The sequence below is a fragment of the Bactrocera tryoni genome, chromosome 2 (genome assembly GCF_016617805.1).
Source record: "Bactrocera tryoni isolate S06 chromosome 2, CSIRO_BtryS06_freeze2, whole genome shotgun sequence".
Lineage (NCBI taxonomy): Eukaryota > Metazoa > Arthropoda > Insecta > Diptera > Tephritidae > Bactrocera > Bactrocera tryoni.
This window is the reverse complement of record NC_052500.1, coordinates 27,634,262-27,659,782: the sequence shown is the minus strand read 5'-3', so window position 1 is coordinate 27,659,782 and position 25,521 is coordinate 27,634,262. Positions and strand designations below refer to the sequence as shown.

The following is a 25,521-nucleotide window of genomic DNA, read 5'->3' as shown; positions in this document are numbered from 1 at the left end:
ATAATAAGTTTACAGTGAAATCTACTTCCAGCATATAATTTTACTTATTTTTGAAATAATTCTTGTTCTTCTTTATGCTTCACAGTTGCCTGGTTCACATTTGATCCGATCCTTAGCGGTGGCGCCGGCTCCGGACTGGTTTTTAGCAACAATAATGCCACAGTATCGGTGGAGGGTTGGGAGCACCGGGTGGCTTTGGGTTCGGTGGGATTCTCGCGCGGCATCCACTACTGGGAATTCACCGTTGACAAGTATACAATGGATACGGATCCAGCGTTCGGTGTGGCGCGCATCGATGTCAATCGCAACAAAATGCTAGGTAAGCGAAAGATTGGCGCAGTGGAGGGGGTGTCTTTCATAAACTCGCAAATCAAAATGGCACAATAAAAATTGCAGTGAATATTGTGCTAAGTGAATATAAATATGAACGTTTTTACTGTGTGATAGTTTGAAAGTTTGCTACACTTAAACGATTTTCATATCCGTTGACTTTAGTATGCCAGTTGCAAATTTTTGCCAATGGTTGGCCATAATTTTTCCATTTGCTTTAACGACATATTTTCTTTGAATTACTTTTAAAGTGGTCTTAAAGTTTGACATGACACCATTCTCTCCCTCTTTTTTTTAATAACTCAACACAAGGTTTAAAGTGAAACGTTAAGAGTAGACAAAATTAAAAAAGCAGAAGTTTATAAAAATATAAATCGATTTAACAGCCGATAGCCTCTGAAGCTAGTGCTGCATGTTTTAGGTTGTACATATGTTATTAACATTGTATAAGCTTTTATAATTAAAAAAAAACAAAAAATCGATTTAAGGACTTAAGTAACTTAATACCACTGGCTCTTCTCCCAAGGGATATCATTACCAAAAGTGTAAATTTCATTAAGAAGTTCAAGGTTACACTCAGCCGTAAGGCTGAATGGAACGTTTCCACTCTTGAACTACTACTTAGGGATAGTAAAATCAAGTGGTACACCGACGGCCCGAAAGGGAATTGGCGCAAGAGTACCAGGACCATGCACCAAACTCTTCATACCTATAGGAAGTTTTCTAAGCATATTTCAAACAGAGGTCTTTGCTATAAGTCGGTGCGAACGTATAGTCATACTCAGCGACAGTCAAGCGACACTCAAAGCAATCTCTGCGTACGTAATCAAATCGCTATTGGTGCAGGAGGGTATACAAGTAGAACGGCTGAACAGTCTATTAGATCGTAAGCAAGTGCACTTTATCTGTGTGTCCGGTCACAAAAGGGAATGCGCTGGCTGATGAGCTCGATCGCTTCGCAGCAACCACCAACGTGGTAGGACCCGAAATTTTCATTGCGGTAGGACTCCATACCATAAACGAGCAGCTCCGTAAGGATGAAGAAGTGGATAGGGAGGGGTATTAGCAACAACTGCAAGGCATGCACCATGCCAAGCTGCTAATGGGTGGTTACAAACTTAAAAGGTTACTTGTCGCCTTCTACATTGACCATTGTAAACTCAGGAAGCACTTACATACATATATAACAAGGCCGTGGCTTCTTGTATGAATTGCACGTTCGCTTGAAGAGATTTTCGAAATTCAAATTTTTACGATATTTTTATAATTAAAAATATTAGAGATGTGAAAAATATCCAGCGTTACTTCGTAAGTCATGGACAAAGGTCTTATAAGGTTAGATGGCTGATCCCTCAGCACAGCAGAGGATTACATTTAGATTGTTATGTGCAGTACTTTGTGAAGCCAAACGAAAAAGTCCTATAGTTGGATATCAGCTATCGGCAAAGCGCACTAAACCAATCACATATTTGCTTAAGTGCTTTATTTTTATTTCCTGTACAACTAAAAATAGCAGATCCGAGGGGTTTTTGCCCTGACCTGGTAAAGCGGAACATTCGAGGAGGAAGTGTTGAAATTATTCTAGCCTATCTCCATTCAAACAGCTCATGCAGTTATCAACAGGTCGGATTCAGATCGATCAATGCTCAGTTAGAACTCCTACAACCAATGAAAGGTGGATCTTGTTGAGGGCGTTCCCTGGACCTCCTTCGATTTATCCTGGGCCAGAAGGACCTTTTGACTGCCTGCTTAAAGCTGAAATAGCTGGCCAAATGTCTGAGTGAATAATTACCACTACGAAAGATTGACACGGCAGTAGTCCATTCCCACGACAGTCGGGTCTACGTAACCGGAAAAATGGAAAGTACCCGACAGTGTACTCCTCTACTTACATTCTAAATGGACTCATCGCCCTTCTCCTGCAGCGAGTTCTTCCCTCACCTGTCTCCCTGGATGGTATGTGGGCCGAAAAGCAACAACCATGACAAGGTTCAGCAACCTGTTAGTTTGAAATGTCATCCAAGCTTGCAAGGATTCCAGAGTACATACATAGTCTCGCAGTCATCTAACCTATGTAATGTCAGGTATCTTGATTATCTGAGTCTGAGGTTATGTCCACCGGTGCTATATGCAGGAAGACATTCAGTGCAATAGTTGGTGTACTTTGTAGTGGACCACACATACTGATGACAGCGACTTGTTAAGCACTCGAAAATTTTATTCTCAGTGTAGTATTTTCCAACGCCTTCCGCAAAACAAAAATTCCGTAGAAGATTATGGGCTTAATTATGGGTTAATAGAGCCTAAGAGCTACCTTTGGTGAAAGTTCACACCTTTAGCAAATGACTCATTTACAGCAGTGGAGGACAACCGATGGCTTCCTTGCTCTTTCTTCGATGTTGGGTTCCACGAGAGCTTCCTGTCTATCATGAGCCCTAAGTATATGTCTAAGTTAAGACTATTAATAATTGGTGTGAAATGTAGTGGCGTCAACAGCGTCTTAAGTATGCTTGAATTCCTAACTGTCAACGTCGTTTGGCTGCTTCAAATGCAAAAGACGAAAGCAGCTCTTTCTTTTTCTGTTACATCTCAGCTTCGTTTGCTTACAATTTAATTAAAATCCTTTATAATTTGAAAACTTTTTCGCGTATTTTGTTTGCATTTTGCCATTATCAATTTGTCATTTGGCGCACGCAGACGTTCATTGTTTTATTTTATTTCAATAACGTCACCTTTGTGGAGCTCAACAACTTCCGCCTGCCGACTGAACGCAATATCCTTAAGTAAATATTATCTTTTCTTACTTTCATATCCACAAAGTGCCAAGTTCTGTTCGCACTCGAATTTGTACGAAATATTTTCAATGGGTTTCTTATGCGTTGCCTTCCTGAGACACATTTCAATCGAACCGAAAATGGCGATATCGTGTGAATTTTCTTTGCCACTCGATATTTAATGACGCCAGGTCTGTGGCAAAGAAAAGTTAACGGCGGCACTTAGGTGTAGTTGTAGCACACAGCCAAAGAGACGCGTAAAAAGTTTCTTGCGTTTATTCGCTTCACTTTTGCAAATGAAAAAGTTTCTTATTAGCGTTTATAGAATTGGAAGTATCGGCACTTCTGCAATGTTTGCTGCGTGGCAACCTGCTAGTCCCCTACCCCTAGTCACCTACCCCTCTTCCGTTGTTTCATGAAAGCTATTGATTCAGAGTGTCTCAGTTGTTCACTTAAGAAATTTTCTATCGTTTTATTGCTTTTGTCTTTATTTATTTTCCGGTGTTGAGTGCTATCACCAAAACGGTTTTGCACTTTTCAATTGAACTGAGGATATAGCAATTCAAAGCAAGAAAAGACCGTTTACTTCGGTTATTTGTATGGCATCTCTGTCCGATATTGACGGCTTTGACAAATGAGCAGTTTCTTGGGGAGAAAAAGATGTGCGAAAAATTTCAGATCAATATTCCAAAAACTGATGGACTAGATCGAGAACACATAGACGGACATAGCTGAATTGATAACAATGTCGGCCAGCTTGTCTTGTTTTTCGTACTCACGTATTTCGGCCTCTCTTTTTTTTTCTTCAAATGCATCCCGCACGTGTTGTGGTCGATTGTAACGTTGCGATGTAGGCAGTCTGTTTTCTGTCCACTCCTCATCGTACCTTCTGTTCTTTTGCATTTACCGATAACCAATGGTTTCGTTTGCAGCGGTTGGTAAGGAGCTGGAAATGCCGTCCCACAGATCCCTTATACCAAGTTGCTGATGAGTACTCTCAGAGAGCAGGAGTACAAGCAGCAAGATAGTGGTCTGAGTCAATGTTAGGACCTCGGAGCGTCCGCACGTCTAAAACACTGGAGATATGTCTTCCATCTATCACAACATGATCGATCTGATTGGTGGCTTTTTGATCCATCGATCAGATATACGAAATATCCGATATTACGAGAAAGTTAGGTAGCTTGATGAATTTTCCTATGCTGGAATCTAGTACCAGCATTAAATACCCACAACAATGTCAGAATCGAAATCCAACGCAGAATTACTTTTGCCAACAGGTGCTATTTTAGACTAAGTATACAATTGGGAAGTAAAGTCCTCTCTCGACAAACAAAAACAAAACTCTATAAGTCACTCATTATTCCTGTCTTGCTATATGGTGCAGAGGCATGGACGATGGCAACATCTGATGAGTCGATTTGTGGTTCTTTGCGCGTTAGCTACGGCGAATACCGTATTCGATGGAACAATGAGCTGTACGGGATGTTGACATAGTTTAGCGAATTAAAAGACAGCGGCTAAGCTGGCTAAGTCCTGTCATCCGAATGGACGAAAACGTTCCAGCTCTGTAAGTATTCGATGCAGTACCCACCGAGGGAGGCAGAGGAAGACCTCTCCTTTGGTACCAGGTAGAGAAGGACCTGGGTTCGCTTGAAATCTCCAATTGGCGCCACGTAGCGAAAACAAGAAACGACTGGGGCGCTTTTGTTAACTCGGCTATAACCACGTAAGCCGTTTCTGCGCCAGTGAAGAATAAGGAATCTAATACTACAGATAGCCATATTTCGGGCGCCGGCGAAGCCGATCAGCCTCAACTCATTTCGGGATGTTTCTTCATGGAGGCTGAATTTATTTCAGTTGTCATACTCGAACATTGAGGATACACTCCTCGACTACAGCTATAGTGAAACTTGAACAGTTCACAGCCCATTTTCGATAGTTATGAGATTACGTCCAATAACTGCCTGTAAAAAATTTGATCTTTTTTAATATCAAAGAATGTCATAATTGTCTTCACAAAGGAATAGTTTGGGTTAGGTCATAGCGTTTGACTTTTCCATTGTTAAGGAACGCCTTGAAGAAAAAATGTTTATTTATTATTTTAATATTCCACTTAATTTCTTTGCAGGCAAAGATGAAAAATCCTTTGCTATGTACATTGACGGACAACGCTCATGGTTTCAGCATAATTCCGTACACGAGCGACGTGTCGAGGGTGGTATAACCACTGGCAGCACCATTGGTGTACTACTTGATCTGGAACGGCATACCTTGAGTTTTCTCGTCAATGAAATGCCACAAGGTTCCGTGGCATTCCGCGATCTCTACGGTGTCTTCTACCCGGCCGTGAGCATTAATCGCGGCGTGACACTGACCCTACACACCGCCATGGAGGCGCCGAAAATGGACTACTTCTGAGTAAGATTGAATAAGATGCGCTGCAATCCAAGAGAATGAACCGAAGGGACCGCAGTGGGAGGTAGGCGAAGTGCAACGCTTAGGCGCGCTTCAAGTCTGTTGTAAATATTTCGTATTTAAGCGCAATTTCAAGAACCAGCAATGCATATACAAACATAGATACATACATACCTAGGCGTCTACTTACACGTTTTTAAATGTATTTATAGTTTTACATAGCATATAAATTTTTATGTAATTCGATTTGTAAGTAGCATAAATGGGTCGCTGACACATATCTTAAGCATTTCAAATGAAGTGAAATTCAAAATCGCCATAATATTCCGATTATTAATTTTTATAAAAATTTTGCATGTTAACACACATTGGTACTAGTAAGGTCTAAGTCTATAGTTCGTACGAAATTCAACATTTGCAGCTACAAAAATTTAAAAAAAATACTAAAAACGAAGTTTGAAAAATCAAATGTCATGTTGCAGCAACAAATGACAGAAATAATAAAAAATTAAAGCAATAGTCGGTTTGAAGCATTTGGAAGTGATAATGCATCAATGAACGTTGTAATATGAGAAGGCATTAACACATGTACAAACAAATAAACAATCTAAAAAATCTAAAGAAGTTCACCAATAACTGGATTAAACACAAGTGACTGTTAAAAAAATAGCTAAAAATTAAAGTTGAAGAAATATAAATATTAAATTGTTGAAAAAATTAAAAAAAAGCAAATAACGCGTGACTGCCAACGAAAAAAAAAACAAAATTAAATAATTATTATATGAAATATGTCGCAATCACAATCTCTTAGCTTTCTAGGGGTTAGGCATAGTCAGAGCCATGCACAAATTATTGATTTTTCTAGGAAAAAAAAATTATTTTATTTTTCAATAATAAAACTTAGCATCATTGGCGCCTGTCACACGCTCAATATTTATTGCGATATTTGGATTGTGATCCATATTGATAAAATAAAAACATGAGGATTGCACCGTGACCTTAGGTCTCTCATGCCCTTATATTAATGATTGGCGGATCACGAGTGAATACTACAGCTTCCATAATTATGATGATAATGATTTTAATTCTTCCAATACTTTGTTCCGTCGTATCAGGAACTTACTTAAAAGATATCAGGGTTCGCGTGATCAATAGTGAACTTTCAACGCACGATGATCCGGATTTATTTTCATATGGCGGCCTATTTTTTAGGCACTTTTTAGACTTTTTGTATTCAGGACCAGTAAATAGATAGAACTTTAAGGTTAAACTGTTTAGTCGAAGAGACCGAACCCATATCGTCGTCCTTCTCTGACTCCGACTCCTTCTTTTCGGATTTTTCTTTCTTATTATCATTTATTAAAATATATTTCGACAGTAAAAATATAAATTTAAAGCTAAAAATATTGTGTACAACAGGAAGTACAGCGTTCTGGCTCGAAAAAAATGGGCAGGCATGTCCGCCACCATCCCCTATGATTGGCTTATCTGAAACAAAATTAATTAGCGGCGTTTTAAGCTGTAAGCCTATGTGCACGGAAAGAGCTATTATCAAATGAATATATCATTTTGGGAATATTTGATTGATAATAATTCATTTCATGCATTTCCATGTACCCTACAAATTTCAAGTTATTCGGTAAAACCAGTTTTCAAATACGATCCCCTTAAATGCTTTGTGATATGGATCTCAATCCATCAGTATTGCGTGCTACACGTTCAATAAATATCGCGATCCTGGATTAGGGTCAATATACGAGGTTTGTTCAAAAAGTATCGGAAATTTTGTATTTCCTAAGAATCAATCAAGGATCGGACATTCTAGGTAGATGCACTTAAGTCGTTATCCTTAATGCGTTTGCTATGTTCGTCATCAAAAGGGGGGGCTCTCGCCCGAGGCCGTTGTTTCTTTTTCATTGGCGGCATTTATTACGTGGCGGGTCCCAAACCCAGCGCACAACCCTGGGCAGTGATGGTTCGCCTTCAAACGGACGTTTTTTGGTTACCTATCCTCTGAGTCTAAGACGGGAATCGTGAGCTGCTTGAGCCATCTATAAAATAATCGTTTCTGGACACTCCCAAGTGACTGCCACTCAGAGAACATTCCTCACTCGCGTTAACTTCTACACATTACTCCATCCTCCAATTTTGCACTTTCTGCCAGCATTTTTTTTTTCAAATTATTAAACCACTTAAAAATATAATTTTTCGGATCTTATTTAGCTCCTCCTCTGATGCAGTTTTTATCTCCTTAATCGTAGCGTAACGTCATCCATTCACAGGTCTCTTCACTTTTAGGAACAAAAACAGTCACCGGGGATCTATGGCACAAGGTGGCTGCGACACCATTAATGTGTTGTTTTTGGCCTGTTATTCGCACTCAGGCAACAATACGTAAGCAGGGACGTTTTCATGGTACAAAAGGCGTATAACTTGCACCTAATATCATTTATTAACAGTACGACCCTTTTGTAAGAACTTATGAAGCACGACACCCCTGCAAGCGGAGAAAACTGTTAGCAAAACCTCCAAATTCGACCAAAATTGGCGCTTTTTCTCAGTGTTGGCTCATGCGTCAGCCCGCATTGGATTGATTGAGTTTTGATTTTCGCGTCATAATCACAAAACCATGATTGCTTACCAATTTATGAGTCTCTGGAGCAGAAGTGGGTCATCGCGAACTGAGTTCAATGTTTTCAAAAAGTTATATAACCATTGAATTCGGTTTGCGAGCACAAAAAACATTGTTTTGAAAAAATTCATTTGAAATTTCGAAACTGCTGCGTTTAAGAGCATCCGAGAACCCTTTAATTATCCAATAACTCGTAAAGTATTTGTCGGACTTAGCTTTCATAGAATATAGAATACTTTAAAGATATTATGATTAAAGAAAATGTCGAAATTCTTCTTTTTTTTTGTTTAGAATGCTGACTATTCCTAACCCCTTACATCTATTACCAATTAAAGTGCTTTCTTTTATGTAAATATAATAATCACAGCTAAAACTACAGCACTGCAGGCAACAGATTTCGTTTTGATATTTTTTTTGTAGAATAATAATTGTAATTTGTATTCATAACTTCAAAAAAAGTTTTGTCTTCGCAACGATTTTATTTAGTTTAGTCACAGCAGTAGCAATAGAATTTGGTTAAAGATTTTTTATTTTGATTTATTCAGCAAACAGTTTGTTTTAAATTGCTTGTGTTTACTTTTTTCATGACATTTGGTTTCAGTTTACAGCCACTCATTAAAAAAAAGCTGCTAAAGTATATTTAGGATTTAATGAATTACTAGACCTTAAACTGAAATTCGACACCAAAAAATTTCTCCAAGCTACAATCTATTTTCCAAAATCGCAGATTCTAAATGTTGAAATTATAAAATTAAATGCTTAGAAAACATACATCTATATAAACACATACATATAGATAAAGTTGTAAAAAATAAGAGCAAAATTAAAATGCGAAACATTTAAGGCGGAGAAAAGCAAAATGCTTTCCCTGCGCATGCCAGCTATACCACTTAAGCTTATACCAAAAATCTTACACTAGCGTAAACTTTTTAGAGCTTAGATACTTATACCCTATAAGTGTATTGTATTATAAATGCTTTGACACAAATTACATACATAAAAGAGGAACCCAAAACCAAGAGACGAAAGCCAAAAGACTTCGCCAAATCACGCGAACTAAATTTAATTACTAACGATATAGAAAAGCGCTCTGTAAATAGTAGTTGTCAATGATACGAGTGTCTAAATACAAACTGTTCAAAAGCTTTCGAAAAAGCGGCAAAGCGATTGTACCATAAATGTTTAAAATGATGCCATGATAATAGACTGCACTTAAAAAAAAACTTTGCTATTAGTAAAATTGCGGAAAATTTCCAACGGCACAGAATAACAAAATCTAAATACAAAAAAAAATAAAATAAAAATCAATAAAACTCACAAACATATAAACATTAATACGTTTTTTCACCTTATTTGCGTTTGAATCAAAGAAAAGCTTGTAAATTTTGCATAAATATGAATTGTTAGTGTAGGCAAACGTTTTCCATTATTGAAAACGCGAGAAAATTAAAAAAAAAAAAAATTAAATGGCAAATAAATGAGTATTTGTACATACATACATAAATATATGTGCATGCATTTGTATTTAAAAACATACGTTTAACGTAAATATCTATATATACATACATATATACTAGTACATGAATAAACGCATATATGTATGAATGTTTTAGCGATTAACCTACAAAACATTTTTTATTTTTAATTAAGCGTAAAACACTTAAACGTAATTGCAAAGTAAATAGTAATTTCGCCCAATGTAATTAATTATTAATAATAATAAAAAAAATATGTCAGCTGATGAAAAGAAAAAAAAACTAAACAAACACAAGCCAAACGAAGGGAAGTTGGCTAGAATGTTCATAGAAATAGCAATGTAATGATCAAAAAATACCATAAATGATAATAAAATTTAATGGCTAATTATTAACAATCAATAAAAATACATACATATGTCACAAAGAAGCAACACTGGTTCGCATTTCATTTTACCAAGTTTGAGTTTTAGATTAAACTAGTCCACTATGCTTCAGAACGAATCCAATGACTTACTTCTTTATAGGTATTATTAGCTGTTAACGAATCGAACACACTAGACCAAGTGTTCGCACTGTCTACCAGCACTGTCAACGTTTGTAAAGGGTGATCCAAACAAAGGTATTATATTCAATAGCTTTTTATTGGACAGATCACGCGTGAGTCGTGCCAAGCTGTCATGTTATTTGTGTTGAGTATTGTTTAGCAGTTCATCATGAAAAGGCTTACACTTGAACAACGTTTACAAATCCTTCAACTTTATTACGAAAATTCACGTTCTCTAAAGAGTGTGTTTCGCGCACTTCACTCAACTTATGGTCAACAAAATCGGCCTACTGAGCGTATTATTCACATCTCCTTGACCCATCTTGAGACCCGGCATTCATTACTGGATACTAATCAATCGAATAAACCACGTCCAGCACGTAGTGAAGAAAATATAGTAGCCGTAGCTGAGAGTGAACCCGAAGACCGTGGAGAGTCGATTCGGCGACATTCGCAGCAACTCGGACTGACGTATGGAACGTCTTGGCACATTTTACGTGGAGATCTTAAATTGAAAATGTACAAAATATAGCTTTTGCAGGAACTGAAACCGCTCTACCTTCCCAAGCGAATCTCGATACGAAATTCGGATCTACTTTTTAATTATGCGAAAGTTGGACAACCCTGTGCCAGAATAAATACGTGCAATTTTCGTTTTTGCTTTCTACAACTCAAAAGCTAACGAATATTTTATTCGAAAATTGGCTTGAAAATCCGAAAATCGTCTTGAAAATCCGAAAATCGAATTACAGAATATAAAAAATCCGAATTCGAGTAAACTTTTTTTCGAATCGAGTTACAGAATAGGCCCCCTGGGCTCTTGAAGAGTTCCAAGAAGATCCCACGTTTTAAAGTCAAATTTTGTTCAGCGATTGGCCCATTTCAGACTCATTTGGGACACAGAGCAACCGGAAGAGATTCAAGAGGTGCCATTTAAACCAGAAGGAACAACGGTTTGGTGTGATTTGGGGGCCGGTGCAATCATCGGTCCATATTTCTTCAAAAATTATGCTAGTGCGAACGTAATCGTCGTAATCGACTGTTATTAAGGTTCGTGATCTCGGCGAAATTTGGTTTCAACAAGACGTCGCCACTTCCCACACATAGCATCGATTACTGGTTTTATTGAGAGGACATTTCGGTGAGCAAATAATTTCACGTTTTAGGCCGGTCGATTGGCCACCTAGATCATGTGATTTTATACCGTTATACCGTTAGCCACGTCGAGCTCTGACTATTCGCATAGCGGATCGTATCAATGCATTGATCAGTGCCCCGAAATTGACAGGCATTTTTCAGTACCCATTGGCAGTGTGGACACAATAACCAGCTGACAGAATTCGAGGCACATCTAAAACTTCTGCCGTACTTTGAGTCACGCACCCGGTTGCAAGGCAACTCCACATTGAACTGACAAAATTTAATTTCATCACTTTTTCGGATAATAATCACAAACACCACGATACTCCCCGAAGGGTCGTAGTAGCCGAAACGAAACTACTACCAGTTGAGCTTTCATAATGCTCTGGACTACTGACCAGAAGTTGGACCCTTTATACTCATTACACGTATCGGGTATGAAACAAATTTCACTGTGTTTTACGTGAATACCTGTCATACGTGGCCTAACCACACGGTGCTTTAAAGCACATATATCACATAGTAGGGAATTGCCAGATGTGCTTGTCTCCGTTATAGTCAGTAAAGTAGATGTTGAATATAGCTCAGACTTAACTTAAGCTCTGTTCACGAACCCCAAATCACACGAATGAGTGTGCTTTTTATGTTTGTGTTTGTTATTTAACAGGACATCCTTAATGTATTTGCGAAAACTGGCCTTCGCAACCACTTTGATAGGCAAACAAGCTCTTGACCGCAGGCCAATAATAGGCAAAGCGAAATCAGCTAAAATTAAACGGCTGCAAAGCAACCGTACACAATAACCTCCAGGTATTTCTAAACAAGCGACAGTGCCATCCATGTATTGTGCGTGTGTATGTTTGTGTGCTCACTTATAGTCGCATTTGAGGTCGACCGAACTGCGTGATTGCAGAACCACCAGATAGCTCATTATTATTTCTCAATTGATTTTGCTACGCTGGCAGAGGCTCGCCTAATCTCCGACTACCCGAAATCAGCCAATCCAGCCCTCACACTCTCCCGCTCGCAGCACTTTGATGCGCCACTGCACAGCGTTGGATAAACATCAAAGCTTTTCAATTTAAATAATAAATTAAAGCCACACCAACAATTGTAGGAACTCAAACAAAATAGAGTAAGTAAAACAAAGAAATTGCAAAAACAAAAACAAAAATCGTAAAAAATTAATGTACGAGTATGCACCTTTTGTACGTATACCAATGAAAATACATACAGACACATACATATAAGTAAATGAATAAATTGCAAAGGCAAAAAGTCGACAGCTTTGCAGCCGACATTGAAGAAGATGAAAACCGCAAATATCTGCGGTCAAAATGAATTTGCTGCCGAGGCCATGAAGTGTCGGTCATAGCCGAGTGCCACTGCTGCCACTGACATGCTGGTAAATGGCCAGCCGCTGGGAAGTGCGGTGGTGTCAGCGTTTGCTGACCGCTAACTGCTCAGCCACTGATTGTTGAAATCAAAAGTCAATGAAGTTTATACCGCTGCAAATGGATACATAACTCGAAATTAAATAAATAACTTGATTAAAAAATCTACACATACATATATACATATGTCATATACATTGTGACAAAGAAGCACCCGGAAATTGTAAAAAGAACGCAAAATTTTTAATTATGCATCACTACTTATTTTGTCGCCTTCACCCACCAGATGTAATACTTACACCTATACCAACGATTTGTCCAGTCGTCGCCACTATTTTGGAAAGCCTTCAGATACTTCAGCGAATTTTGTTTTATCTCGATCGACTAAAAACGGGTTTTACGGAGCGCCAATATCAGCTTAGGGAACAAGGAAAAATCAAGCGGAGCCAAATCTTGTGAAAAAATTCAGCTTTATCGGAACGAGTCGAGCAAGAACCCATTTGATACCCAAAATATCCAGCAAGATCATTCGAAGGGATTCCCGAGAGCTTGCCTGACGACTTTCTAGCACCATGTCCTTCACTTTTTTAATAATAGGTTGTCAAAAAAGTATTGCGGTATTTTCGCTAGTTGGCGCTGAAAGAGGGTAGTTCTAGTTTTATTCGTCGCATCGGGTCATGCTATACCTTTTTGGGAAGCTCATTTCACGCGCTAACACGAGTTTGATTGATTGTCTTTTCTTTTAAGTCGTTCGTGAGTTATAAAGTCGCAAACATGGAGCAAAATAAAGAGAAAATACGGCATATTTTACAGTACTACTACGAAAAAGGCAAAAATGCATCTCAAGCCGCCAATAAAATTTGTGCAGTTTATGGACCCGATACAGTTTCCATTTCCACCGCACAACGATGGTTTCAACGTTTTCGTTCTGGTGTAGAGGTGGTCGAAGATGCGCCACGCTCCGGAAGGGCTGTCGTCGAAAATTGCGATAAAATCGCTGAATTGGTCGAAACAACTGGCATAGTAGCAGCCGTAGCATAGGTTAATAGCTGGGCATGAGTCATCAAAAATTCATTTCAATTATTTCATCAGTTGAAGAGGTCGAAAGTCGTCCAGAACGAGGCTTGTCTTCTACGATCTCTTGATCGCCTTTGAAAGTTTTGTGCCACTTGTAGGCTTGTGTTTTTAATAAAACAGAATCACCGTAAACCGTTTCCAACATTCGCAACGATTCCACACACGAAATATGGTTAGGAATACAAATTTCAAATCAAATTTTGTGTTCGATATTTTCATCCATTGTAAAAATCGCAACACACTACTGAGGTGTACCGACTCAAAACTACCGTAAACAAACTGGTGGACAGATCGCGTTCATATTTGGCATAGTAATCAAGAACAGTCCTACCAACTTAGCAAAGTACATTTTTTTGAAATATAATTTACACGAGGAATTAAACTCAAATTTCCGGGTGCTTTTTTGTCACAATGTATGTCATTTAAGTATGTTTTCAGCTTATTACTCAGCTTATCCATTATATAAAGGGTATTTCTTTAGCCTTATGGTTTTCAGAAAGATGGCATCAACATCCTTCAACTCAGACGAAACTCGAAAACGTTATTAATCATGGCTCTATAGCGTTCCTCATTGACTGTAACATTATGGCCGTCTTCATTAATAATGTATAAAAAATATGGATTAATGATTCCCTCTGCCCAAGAGCACATCAAACAGTCACTTTTTAAGGATGTAACGGCATTCCAACAATGACTTGTGGACCATAGCAACAGATTCAACCAAAGGGAAGTTTCATCACTGAACCAAATTTTTTTGTGTAAATCGCGCTCGGTGGCCAACTGGTTTTGAGACCGCGCGTGATGTTCGTTCAGTTTCACTTCGTGCACGAGTTGGATTTTGTAAAACAGCAAACCAAGATCCTTCCAAAAAATCTTTGATAAAGTGAATGGGCACAGATTCATTCGAGTTTGCTTCGAGGATACGCATAATCCACCAAAGTAAATGTGGTACAAAACCGATCCATGGATGCTCGCATTACCGACTCTGTTAGGCGATTTTCACACGTTTAAAAAAACACCCATTATCATTCATTCAACGGACACCCAGGAAGCTACTGCTACTGTTAAATAATAAATATTCCGAGAATTCAGATTAGATGAGGAAAGATTTGTGAGTGCTAACTATTGTGGAAGCTTTTTTAAGAACCGCTTTGTTAATTAGAACCGAAAATCCAAAATTCCTCTTTATACTTAATGCCTAAATTTAGTTATTTTCGCATTCGGAAAAAATATTAATTGAAAATACGCGAAGTCGACAGCCATAGGATGTGTGAAAACCTATGTTCGTTACGGTTTCGTAGTTGCAACGTGTATACAAATCAAGTTCTTCTCTTCTTCTAACAACATAAACTTCAAGTAAAATTATTTTAATCCATTTTTAAGTGGCGAAGTCAGTCTGGGCTTTTCAAAGCAGCAAAAAATATTTTGGCTTAAAGTACACTTTACTATTTAAAGATAATACTCAATTGATTGAATGGAAAAAAATAGCTTTCTCGTGCACTATAGTGTCAAATCGACGAACCAAGATCCTTCGGAAAAGTCTTTCATTAGGTGTTTGGGCACAGCACCAATTATTGCGCGCAATGGTGGATGTTATTGTTGCTGTAGCGGTTATGTAGTCCGCACTTAGTTGGAACGATTCAGTGTTGTGATCGAAATCATCTAATGGTAGGCCAGGGAAACGTACTATTTTGACGAGGTCCGATCATGTGGTGTTAGAAGAACGGAGTTCGTTGGACATGTAAAGATGTGTTGAAAGTCACGTGAGGACTCATTGAAAACAATGACATTGCTCAATCTCCACCCGTTGCAGTTGGTGGTTTGACTCCAAGTACGTCACTCATTATGATGGAGTCGGTGATATTCATGGCTTCACTCTGAATGACGGTTACTGCTTGCCTGAAGTTTGTTGCGTCCGAAGTCTTGGTAGTCAAGGAAATACCTCTTGACATTCTTGAAGTTTGTTGCGTCCGTGTTGCGTCCGAAAACTGGTCAGCGTACTTTTCGATATCGTCGACGTAGTCACGAAAAGATGTTCCTAGGAGGCAGCTCCGCTTCCAGCAGACGACTGAAGAGATGGTTTCCGCAAAAATACTCCAACAGAAACTACTTGGAGAGAAGTGTATTAAGTTCTTGGCCGAAAGAATGTGGGCCTCACTATGTAAGTGTTCAGCAGATACGGTTGGACTCATTCGGTTGCTTTCTGAGTACATGTGAGCACTACAGGTAATTATGATCATATTTTTAAACCTTGACTACATGTTTAAGAAATACGAGTATTGAAAGAAAGAAATTCGATTCTTTTTTCGTGTCTCCCTGATTAAATTGACAAATTATTATCACTTCTATAGGGCTCTAGACTGGCTTTACTCCTTAACGGTATGAAGATTCTTCTAGTTAGCGGTATTGAAACGGGCAAAAAAAAATGTTTCTATCGGTCGCTTATGGCACCTATAATTGAAGATATCCTTTAAATAATCCTTCACTTAAAACGCTTCCAATAATAAACTGTAACAAAAAATCCGGATTTGAGCTTGCAGCAGTTGACGCATTTGTTTTCTTTTAAAGACACCAACATGCTACATCTGAAACTTTTTTTTGTAGAATTTGAAGCAACGATTGGCCATCAATTCATTCGATTTCAGCCAAGCAGTGACAGGCTGTCAAAGTGACAGTTGAAAGCCGGACAGTTGGTTGGAAGGTTTGGCGAACAGCTCAATGGCAGCGACGTTAACAAATAACTTAATTCGGCCACTGAGTGGCATAGGGAAGCGTATGGTAGGAGTATATTTGCGACACATGCACGGAAACATATGAGCTTCTATGCTCACACAGCTGCCACTGTCGCTCAGTACGTCCATGCATCAACACCCAACTCTTGCCAGCTTAAGCGGAATTCAATATTAAGCCGTCACTATGCGATTTTGATGTATGAGTTTCGTGCTCCCATTTTTTCGATGAATTAAATTTTTCAAACGAGAATTATTTGTTAATTAAAGGACTCTTACGGTTTCGAAATCGTATGCAAAAGTTTCCAATAGCACTCAGTTTCCATTGTAATTTAGCAAAAGAAAAAAATCCGACTTTGCATTGCCACTATGCCATGCCACTTCAACATCCACGAACTCCAGCGACAAGTGGCACTCTACGGAGCTATAAGTAGCACTTAATTTTTGCGCCCCTCCAAAGTTAGTTACACGCTGACAGTGACGTTTACAGTTAAGTAAGCAAACAGTGGCAAATAAGTAAGCAATCAGGCCATCAAGTCAAAGTCGAGCTACCAAACCCTAAATACATACTACTTGCCCTCAGTGTATTGCTGTGCGAGGAGTAAGGAGAAATTGCGAGAATTGTGTAAATAGCAGTCATAAGTTGCCACATCCAGCCGCAACAGCTACGCCCACCTCATCCCTGGGCACTTCTGTCTTAACAAAGCAAAGCCTCATTACATTAAATACTTGTCTCAAACCGAAAAGCGCAACCTTTGGCATAACAACAGCAAACACACGCACCTTGAAGTAAGCCATCAGGAAAGTAATTATTTAATTACGAACATCTACACATATTTACATATACTGTATATTTGGCTGAAGGTACATGGCAACAACATTAGCTGTGCTAGTTGATAGCTTTTAATGTGCTCTGGCTTTCGGAAAGCCAACTTAGTACATCGACTTTATTTAAATGCTGCACACAGCGAACAACAACAAGGGTTTGGCAAACATTTTGCTTCTTACAGCATAATTGGGCTGCAATACTAAGCAACAACAAATACTCGGTAAATTCAGGTAAATACTACGTTTACTGCTTAAAGACGTGACTTCTTCGAAATATATGTATCTGCATTTGCCATTAGATCGGTACACAAGTATAGTGATTACAGTGCTCTGTGTAAGACTTTTAAGCCGGAAAGTATAGGTTGCAAGATTTGCTTCTTATGACGCCCTGGGCGCCACAGGAATTTGATTTGCGAGCTTTGGAGTTATACTGAAATTAAAAAAAAAAAAAGAGAAAAAAATATTTCGAAAATCCGTAAAATAAGACTGTTCGAAATAGCTTTAAAGGCATTTTAAAGATATCAAAGGAACATGTTGGCAATAATGTTCAGATGACATAGTCGTTACACTAACAGACATTAATTTCTATGCCAATAACGGATGATTTTTTAGACGTACAGTTTTCAATGGGCAATACTTTTTGCAGAGTTTTTCTTTATGACAGCTGTTACTTGATTTATTCTCAGTTTGGTTTGCCAATTTATAAGGTACAGACTTACTTTGAAACAACGTTTGCAAATCGTGCAAATTTATTACCAAAATAATGGTGGGCGCGCTGCGTAAAATACTTAGTCGACATAATTGCCTAAAGAGTCGGTAATTCGAGCAACCGAATGAGTCCAACCATATCTTTCGAAAACATAAAAAGTGAGGCCCACATTCATCCGGCCAAGAAATTAACGCACTCATCTCCAAGGAGTTTCTGCTGGAAAATTTTTTTGGAAACCATCACTGCAGTCATCTGGTGGAAGCGGAGCCTAGGAACATCATATGTTATTTCTTGACTACGTTGAGAATACCGAAAAAAACGCTGACCACACCTCAGACGCAATAAACTTCAGACATGCTCACAGTGAAGCTATCCGTACCTTCACCGACTCCAACACCCATAACAGACGAAGAATTCGAGGAGCCCGAGACCTTTGCCTAACTTCTTCGCCAGAGGACCTCACTTATGTAAAACCACTCTCGTTATAGCCCCACCCCGTCGATACAGCGCTATTCCTAGATAATTGTTACAACAACAAAACTTTCTGGCGCGACAATTGGAATTGGGCCATCCACTTTTTGGCAGATTTTACCAAAACAAACTAACTGTAGCTTCCTGGGTGCCCTTTTTGTGAATGATAACGAGTGTTTTTTCGGCGTGTGATTTTTCGGCGCATCGTTCGCTGCATCAAATATTCGGTCGACAAAATCGCCCAAAAGAGTTCGCAATTCGAGCATTCATGGATCGGTTCTCGAAGCAGAGATTCGAAGCCCATTTATTTTATGCAAGCTTTTTCGGAAGGATCTTGGTTTGCTGCCTTGCGAAATCCAACTCGTGTAAGAATTAAAACCAAACGAACATCAAGGGCGGTGAATAACCCCAAAACGAGATGGCCTCCGATCGCGATTTTCATAAGAAAATTTTGTTTAGCAATGTTGCTTACTTTCGGTTGAATGGTTATGGCATTTGGTATAATGATAATCCAAAAGCTATTATTGAGACGCCGTTACAGCCTAGAAAAAGTCACTGCTTGGCAGGCTCTATGGGCAGCGGGCATCCACATTTCTTAAAAAAAAAAGCCGGCCGTAATGTTACATTCTATGGATAACGCTATTGAGTGTCTAAATTGTAGGATGCTGATGTGGAAGACTTTTGATTCCAGCAAAACGGCGCTACATTCCAGCGCAAGATCTCGCTTCGTTTGTCTACGCAGACGAAGTCGAGACGTTTGCAGCCTTGAAAGAAAATATTCGTCACGTTGTTGCTGACGTGCGTCACGTTATTGCTGACGTACATCTGCACAAAGTTGTCGAAAATTATCGTCTTGGTTGAAATTCATTGGCGTCAGCCCGGAATCCCGTTTATAACATGATGGCAAACCCTTATCCTTATAATTAACTAATATATATGAAAACACTGGTCGCACAAGAGATCGAACTCAAGTCCTGCGTTATTGTACAAGTACGTAGTAGTAGTACGTAGCTTTAGCTTTTAGCTTGGCGGCTGGTATCAACTATCAGGAGTACCAAACCGCCAATCAAATTCCTGACCTTCTCCATTTAAATTTGTTAGTGAATCCTTCTGTTCACCTCTTCTCTGCAAATGTAACGTATATAATAAATAGTGAGTAAAACATTAAAAATATATATCGCACACAAAAAGACTAATATATTTCTATAATTTAACTTTCAAATGTACATTATATAATTATGCGTTACATGGATTGTGGTTCGTATTTCTTCATTAACTCTACCATATTTTTATGAGTCAATTCGCGTGCCTCCAAACCCCATATCATCGTCATATGATTCCACTTCTTATACGGATAAAGGTAATTTTCGACAACATTTGGTAGCTCTTTGGACAGATGCATCACATCTTTATAACCGCTAAGATGATCATTGGAGGTATAATATAGCGCAATCGGAGCAGTGATGTTTTTGATGGGATAGTCTTTTGGCTGAGAGCTATTGTAGCGCTTGAGATTTTCCGTTGGTCCGTAATCGTACTGACAGAAACGTCCAGAGTCGATAAGTTGCACGTAGTGTTTGAATTGCTTCAGATTGCAACCGCTTGGCAGATGGGACATATAAACTGGCGCCATAGACTGAGTGTAGGAAAAAAGATAATAGTATTTATTGATAATTTGTAACTTAGTTGAAAACTTCGTTATTTCTGACTTACCGCATTCCACATTTTGGAATGTTTTCCTAATAACTGATACATGTAATCAAAGCAAGTATCTTCGGTCATCTTGGAGCGGAAGCAAGCTTTCCACAGTTCACTACGTGGCAGAAACTCAGTAATTGCGTTACCGGATACAGCCATTAAATTTCTTAAAATCGGCAGCAAAGGAGCGTTTACATTTTTCATATAGGACACAGGTGCCAGTGCAATCATGATGGTAATCTTTTCATTATACTCTGGACGCATAGAAGTCATCACAAAGAAGGATGTGGTGCCCTTTTAAAAAAATGTTTGTAACTTAGCGACAATTTTTTAGAAATTTATATCAAAGTATTTACACATGTAATACATTTCAAGGCGAAAATAATGATTTGTATTAAAATACGAGAAAATTATTTTTTTTTTTTGTCAGTCCTGGTCAAATTTGATCAGATGGAATACGCAGTAACTCTATGCGCATTTTATTCGTTTAAAAATAAAATATTCACAATTAAGGTATTTTATGAGAGTATGAAAGAAATTAAATAACTAAAATTTTGGGAGTTCGAATGATGCCAACTCGAAATTATAATTATGCCGCCCTTATCTCCATAACCCAAAGAGAACCTCTATATTTCGATATAAATATTGTGGTTTCGATTTATTCGCATTCAAATAGGATATTGCTAATTTTTAATGTAGTATTAGGTACTCGATATTAGCTTTCCTTCGAGAGAAGAGTGAGATAGGAGTGATATGGACAAGGACGCAGGGATAAGTATCTATCTGGATGTGTCTAAACTAAATTATTTTCATGAAAATTAGATACTAGAATCGCCTTCCAAACGCCAGACCACTACAGTGTCTTCCAAGCATAGATCAGAGCAATCAAAGAAACCCCTATTAATCTGACCAAGAGAACTTTTTTATTCTCACAACAAAAGAATATATTTTTACGAGTATATACAGATAGCCAAGCGGCTTTGAAATCACTAAAGTCTCATAGGGTGTTATCAAAGGTAGTGAGAGAATGCCTCGATCTCTTAGTGGATCTAACATCGGATAAACCTGCAATGGGTTTCACGATATACTGATATTCCTGGTAACTGCAAAGCGGATGTATTACACTGTGAAAAAGACGGAATTTATATGCCTTGTAGATATTTAATTGAAAATGTTTTAAATATAACTGAGGCTCGGTGAAGTCAACCCTTCAATTGATTATGGAATATAAGCCACACATGCCGACTATTTAAATTCAAAAAGAATGATATAAGAACTCAAGTAGGAGTGCCAACAGATCACTGTCTGATTGATAGACACGCCAGCAGTCTGGGAATATAAATACCATACAACGACTATTTTAGAACCTGCCTAGAGGTAGAGGAAGAAGAAACTATAAATAATCTTCTGTGAATGCAAAGCTTTGTGTTTTAAAAGAATCGCAACCGCCGTCGAGGGTTTTTTGGCGACGTTTCGTAAGTTACACATAATAAATGATTTGCTTGTTTGACAGAAAACAAAGAAGACCCAATATTTTAACTAAAAACTGACCTGCGAATGTCCGAAATATGCCATTTTATCATAGCCCGTATTGTTCAAAACATAATCTATCGAAGCAGGCAAATCATAAAAGCCAATTTCATGCCAACTGAATCGCCAAAATGACTTGTCGACATCCGGATTATACATTGTATGGTTGCGAGAATAGAAATTGCCACGTGCATTACCCATCCATACATCGTAACCCAGATCGTGCAGATAGTAGCCTGAATATATGTATAAATGCGCAACAATAATAAAATATATTTGTACTTGTATATCGTTTATTTGATGTACTACATTAAAACTACGAATACGCTTATGGTACTCACCGAGAGCCGCCCACGGGCCACTTAGCAACCAAGTAATTGAGCTATCTAAAAGGCCATGCATTAGAAAAACGGGTCGCGCCTTCGGACGCGGCAAACGAAATAGACGCAAAATATACTTGTCCTCGGTAGTGACAAAGTGACTTTCCAAAGGGTAGTGATACTTTCGTGTGAGTCCCAACTATGCATGGAAAGGGAAAATATAAACATTAATTATTTTTAAAGTAAAAGTAAAACAGCAAAAACGCAAACTTCGGTTGCACCAAAGCAATAATACCCTTCACAAACAAAACAGCTTTCTATACAAGAACTTGATTCCGATCGGTCAGTGCATCTCCTGTAAAAATTATGCAGATCGAACCATTATAAGAGGTTGTCGAAAAAGTATTTTCGTATTTATTCAATAGATGCTTCATTTAATAAAAAAAAGAATTAAACTCGGGGAAGCTGAAAAAAGTTACAGCTTATCAAAAATGAATGAAAATAATGAAGAAATTCGTTATACTTGTATTTTGAAATTTTTGTATAAAAAAGGGAAGAATGCCACGCAAGCCAACAATGAAATTTGTGAAGTTTACCGAGACGATGCTGTATCAGTTCGTGTAGCACAACAATGGTTCGCTCGCTTCCGTTCTGGAAATTTCGATGTGAAAGATGCAACTCGATCTGGTCGACCTATCGTTGAAAAAGTCGATAAAATTATGAAAAATATTGACCAAGACCGTCACATAAGCACCCATGACATCGCTAAGGAACTTAACATTCATCATCAAACGGTTTTGAACCATTGAAAAAATGCTGGCTACAAAAAAAGTTCGATGTTTGGGTACCACATGAATTGTCTGTGAAAAATGTAATGGACCGAATTAACATCTGCGATTCTTTGCTGAAATGAAATGAAATCGAACCATAACAGGAGATGAAAAGTGGATCAAATACGACAATAATGGTCCAAGTGAAGAATCGAAAAAAACGGCCAGAACTGATCAACAGAAAGGGCTTCGTCTTCCATCAGGACAACGCTAGGCCACACACATCTTTGATGGCTCGGCAAAAACTGGGAAAGCTTGGCTGGGAAGCTTTGATGCATTCACCATATAGCCCTGACCTTGCACCATCGGACTACCATTTGTTTCGATCAATCCAGAACTCCTTTAATGAAGTAAAGTTGGCTTCAACAGAAGCCTGTGAAAATTACTTGTCGCAGTTTTTCGCCGAGAAACCAAAAAAGTTTTACAATGATGGAACAATGTCTCCAGCGGAAAAATGTGAAAAAGTGGTGATTAAATATAAAAAAAAATAAGTTCAAGTTTGATAAGAAATACGAAAGGACATTTTCGACTACCCAATATCATAGCATATATTGTACCGTTTTTTGGACAATAACTTATATCCAATTTCGTAAAGATATCCCGTCAAATGAAAAAAATTTTCATGCAAGAACTTTATTGATAGTGATCCGATATCAGCGGGTTCCGACAATCTATTCTATTGTAGAGCATCTCCGACGTTTTCTTATGAGTGTTCCAAACTTCCACGATCGACTGAAAACGGCTTCCAATTTCAGTTTGGGGAACAATAAAAAAAACACACGGAGCCAAAACTGGTGAATACGGTGCTTTATCGATGGTATTCATTGCGTTTTTGGTTTTAATTTGGATCACAATCTTGGCGCGATGCGATGGTGCATTATCATAGCGTAAAATCTGTGAATTATTCTTCCTCAATTCCGGCCGTTTTCGACGGTTATTCTCTCACAAACGCCTCAATACGGCCAAACAGAAGTCATTGTTGACCGCCTGCCCCTCCGTAACAACCAGCCTCTCCTTGATTATTAAGCGGCTGTGGTGTGGTTTTTTTTGGTTTCGCCTTGCTTTTTCCCTCCACTGCGATGGTTGTTGACTTGTTTGCATTTCAAACTCATAAGCCCATGTTTCATCAGCAGTTATATTGCTCTCCATGAATGTGGGGTCGGATCGGATCTTTAGCGTACTCTTTTTGGAAAAAATTCAGCTTTATCGGAACGAATCAAGCAAACTCGTTTCATACCCAAAATTACAACCAAAATCATTCGAGCGAAATCGCGATAAATGTCAAACTCTCTTGGTATCTCTCAAACCCTTGCCTAACGATTTTCAAGCACCATATCCTTCAACTTTTTAATATTTTCATTAGTTGAAGAGAACGAAGATCGTTCATAACGTGGGCTGTCTTCAACGATTTCTCGACCGTCTTTGAAGGCTAAGTACCACTCGTAGGCTTTTATTTTTGATAGAACTGAATCACCGTAACCCTATGCCTACATTCGCAAGGATTTCGCTCACAAATTTTGTTTGATATACAAAATTTGAATCAAATTCTTTGTTCAATATTTTTTTATACATTGTAAGAATCTCAACGCACTACCGAGGTGTACCGACTTAAACAGTTGTTGTAAACAAACTGGTTGACAGATCGCGCTCATACTTGGATTTGCAATTAAGGGCAATCATACCAACGTAGAAAAATATTTTTTTTAATTACAATTTCCGGGTGCTTTTTTGTCGCAATATTTATATTATACCTATTATTTATATATTTCTTTTTGTCACTAGCACTATTTGTAAAAACAAAGTCGCACGTTCCACAATTTTTCTAGCTTTATACACAGAAAGTTGTTCGGGTTTTTACTAACCATATCCAAAGCACTATCTTCTATCACTGATGCCGAATATTTCTCTTCCATATAACCCGCTATAGCGACACCCAAGAAGCACATCAATTGTAGAGTGTTGCTAAGTGTGATTAAGTGGAACATATTGTTGGATTTTCGGTTTTAAAATCTTTCTTGTCTGGATATTAGAACGAACTTTTAAAATTATTTAATAATCCGTTATTGTATTTTTACACTATTGTACTTGTTTTCACGCTTTACATTTTCACGGCTATGATTCGCTTGAAATATTTTAAAAACATGCGACAAATTTTCCGATGTTTTGAAGTATCGCCGCTGAAATCGAAAAACACTGTGAGAGCTTGACTTGCACGGCGAGTGAAGTTCATCTAAATAATTACACACGTACATCATACTATATGTAGATATGTGGCTATATTGTATTTGTTGGTATTTAAATATAAACATATACACATGCATACATTAAAAAACATATACACAATATATGATTTAAAGCAGATTTTAGTACCGATATTTAAAGCTCGTTAACTTGTCATTAGCTTCGACCATTAAAGTAATTAAAAATTGCTTTGACAAAATAAAATAATTCAAAACTGTATTACTTTAATGATTGATTAATGATGTACATGTGCTCTGATATATATCTAAGGCACATTAAGATTAAATTTCGTACTTATTTTGGCACAATAAAGATCCCTCCTAATCAAAATTAAAAACCAACTCTTAATCTACAATATTATAAGTTTTGAATATTACC

The 25,521-nt window shown here is 38.1% G+C and overlaps 2 protein-coding genes across 3 annotated transcripts in view; one reads left to right on the top strand and one right to left on the bottom strand.

The window, feature by feature from the left end:
* Positions 1-6,254, top strand: part of LOC120768294 (E3 ubiquitin-protein ligase TRIM9) — a 261,527-nt gene extending 255,273 nt beyond the window's left edge. For both annotated transcript variants that reach the window (XM_040094923.1, XM_040094922.1), the window contains 2 exons: positions 86-319; positions 5,236-6,254. In XM_040094923.1, the coding sequence (XP_039950857.1) occupies positions 86-319; positions 5,236-5,525 (524 nt within the window). In that variant the 3' untranslated portion in view covers positions 5,526-6,254. The remainder of the gene's footprint in view (positions 1-85; positions 320-5,235) is intronic.
* Positions 6,255-19,760: 13,506 nt separating this feature from the next.
* Positions 19,761-25,029, bottom strand: LOC120768540 (lipase 1). The gene is made up of 5 exons (XM_040095277.1): positions 24,765-25,029; positions 22,094-22,271; positions 21,774-21,988; positions 20,238-20,516; positions 19,761-20,160 (listed from the first exon to the last, which is right to left on the bottom strand). The coding sequence occupies exons 1-5, from the start codon at positions 24,885-24,887 to the stop codon at positions 19,768-19,770; spliced, it is 1,188 nt and encodes a 395-aa protein (XP_039951211.1). The 5' UTR covers positions 24,888-25,029; the 3' UTR covers positions 19,761-19,767.
* Between the last annotated feature and the right edge of the window lie 492 nt (positions 25,030-25,521).

Bases quoted from the DNA above. Each gene is read 5' to 3' on its own strand.
- LOC120768540 (XM_040095277.1), bottom strand. From the start codon at position 24,887: ATGTTCCACTTAATCACACTTAGCAACACTCTACAATTGATGTGCTTC. The intron at 22,272-24,764 runs GTTAGTAAAAAC...TTCCATGCATAG, and splicing joins AAGATAGTGCTTTGGATATG to TTGGGACTCACACGAAAGTA. The intron at 20,517-21,773 runs GTCAGTTTTTAG...TTTTTTTAAAAG, and splicing joins CATATTTCGGACATTCGCAG to GGCACCACATCCTTCTTTGT.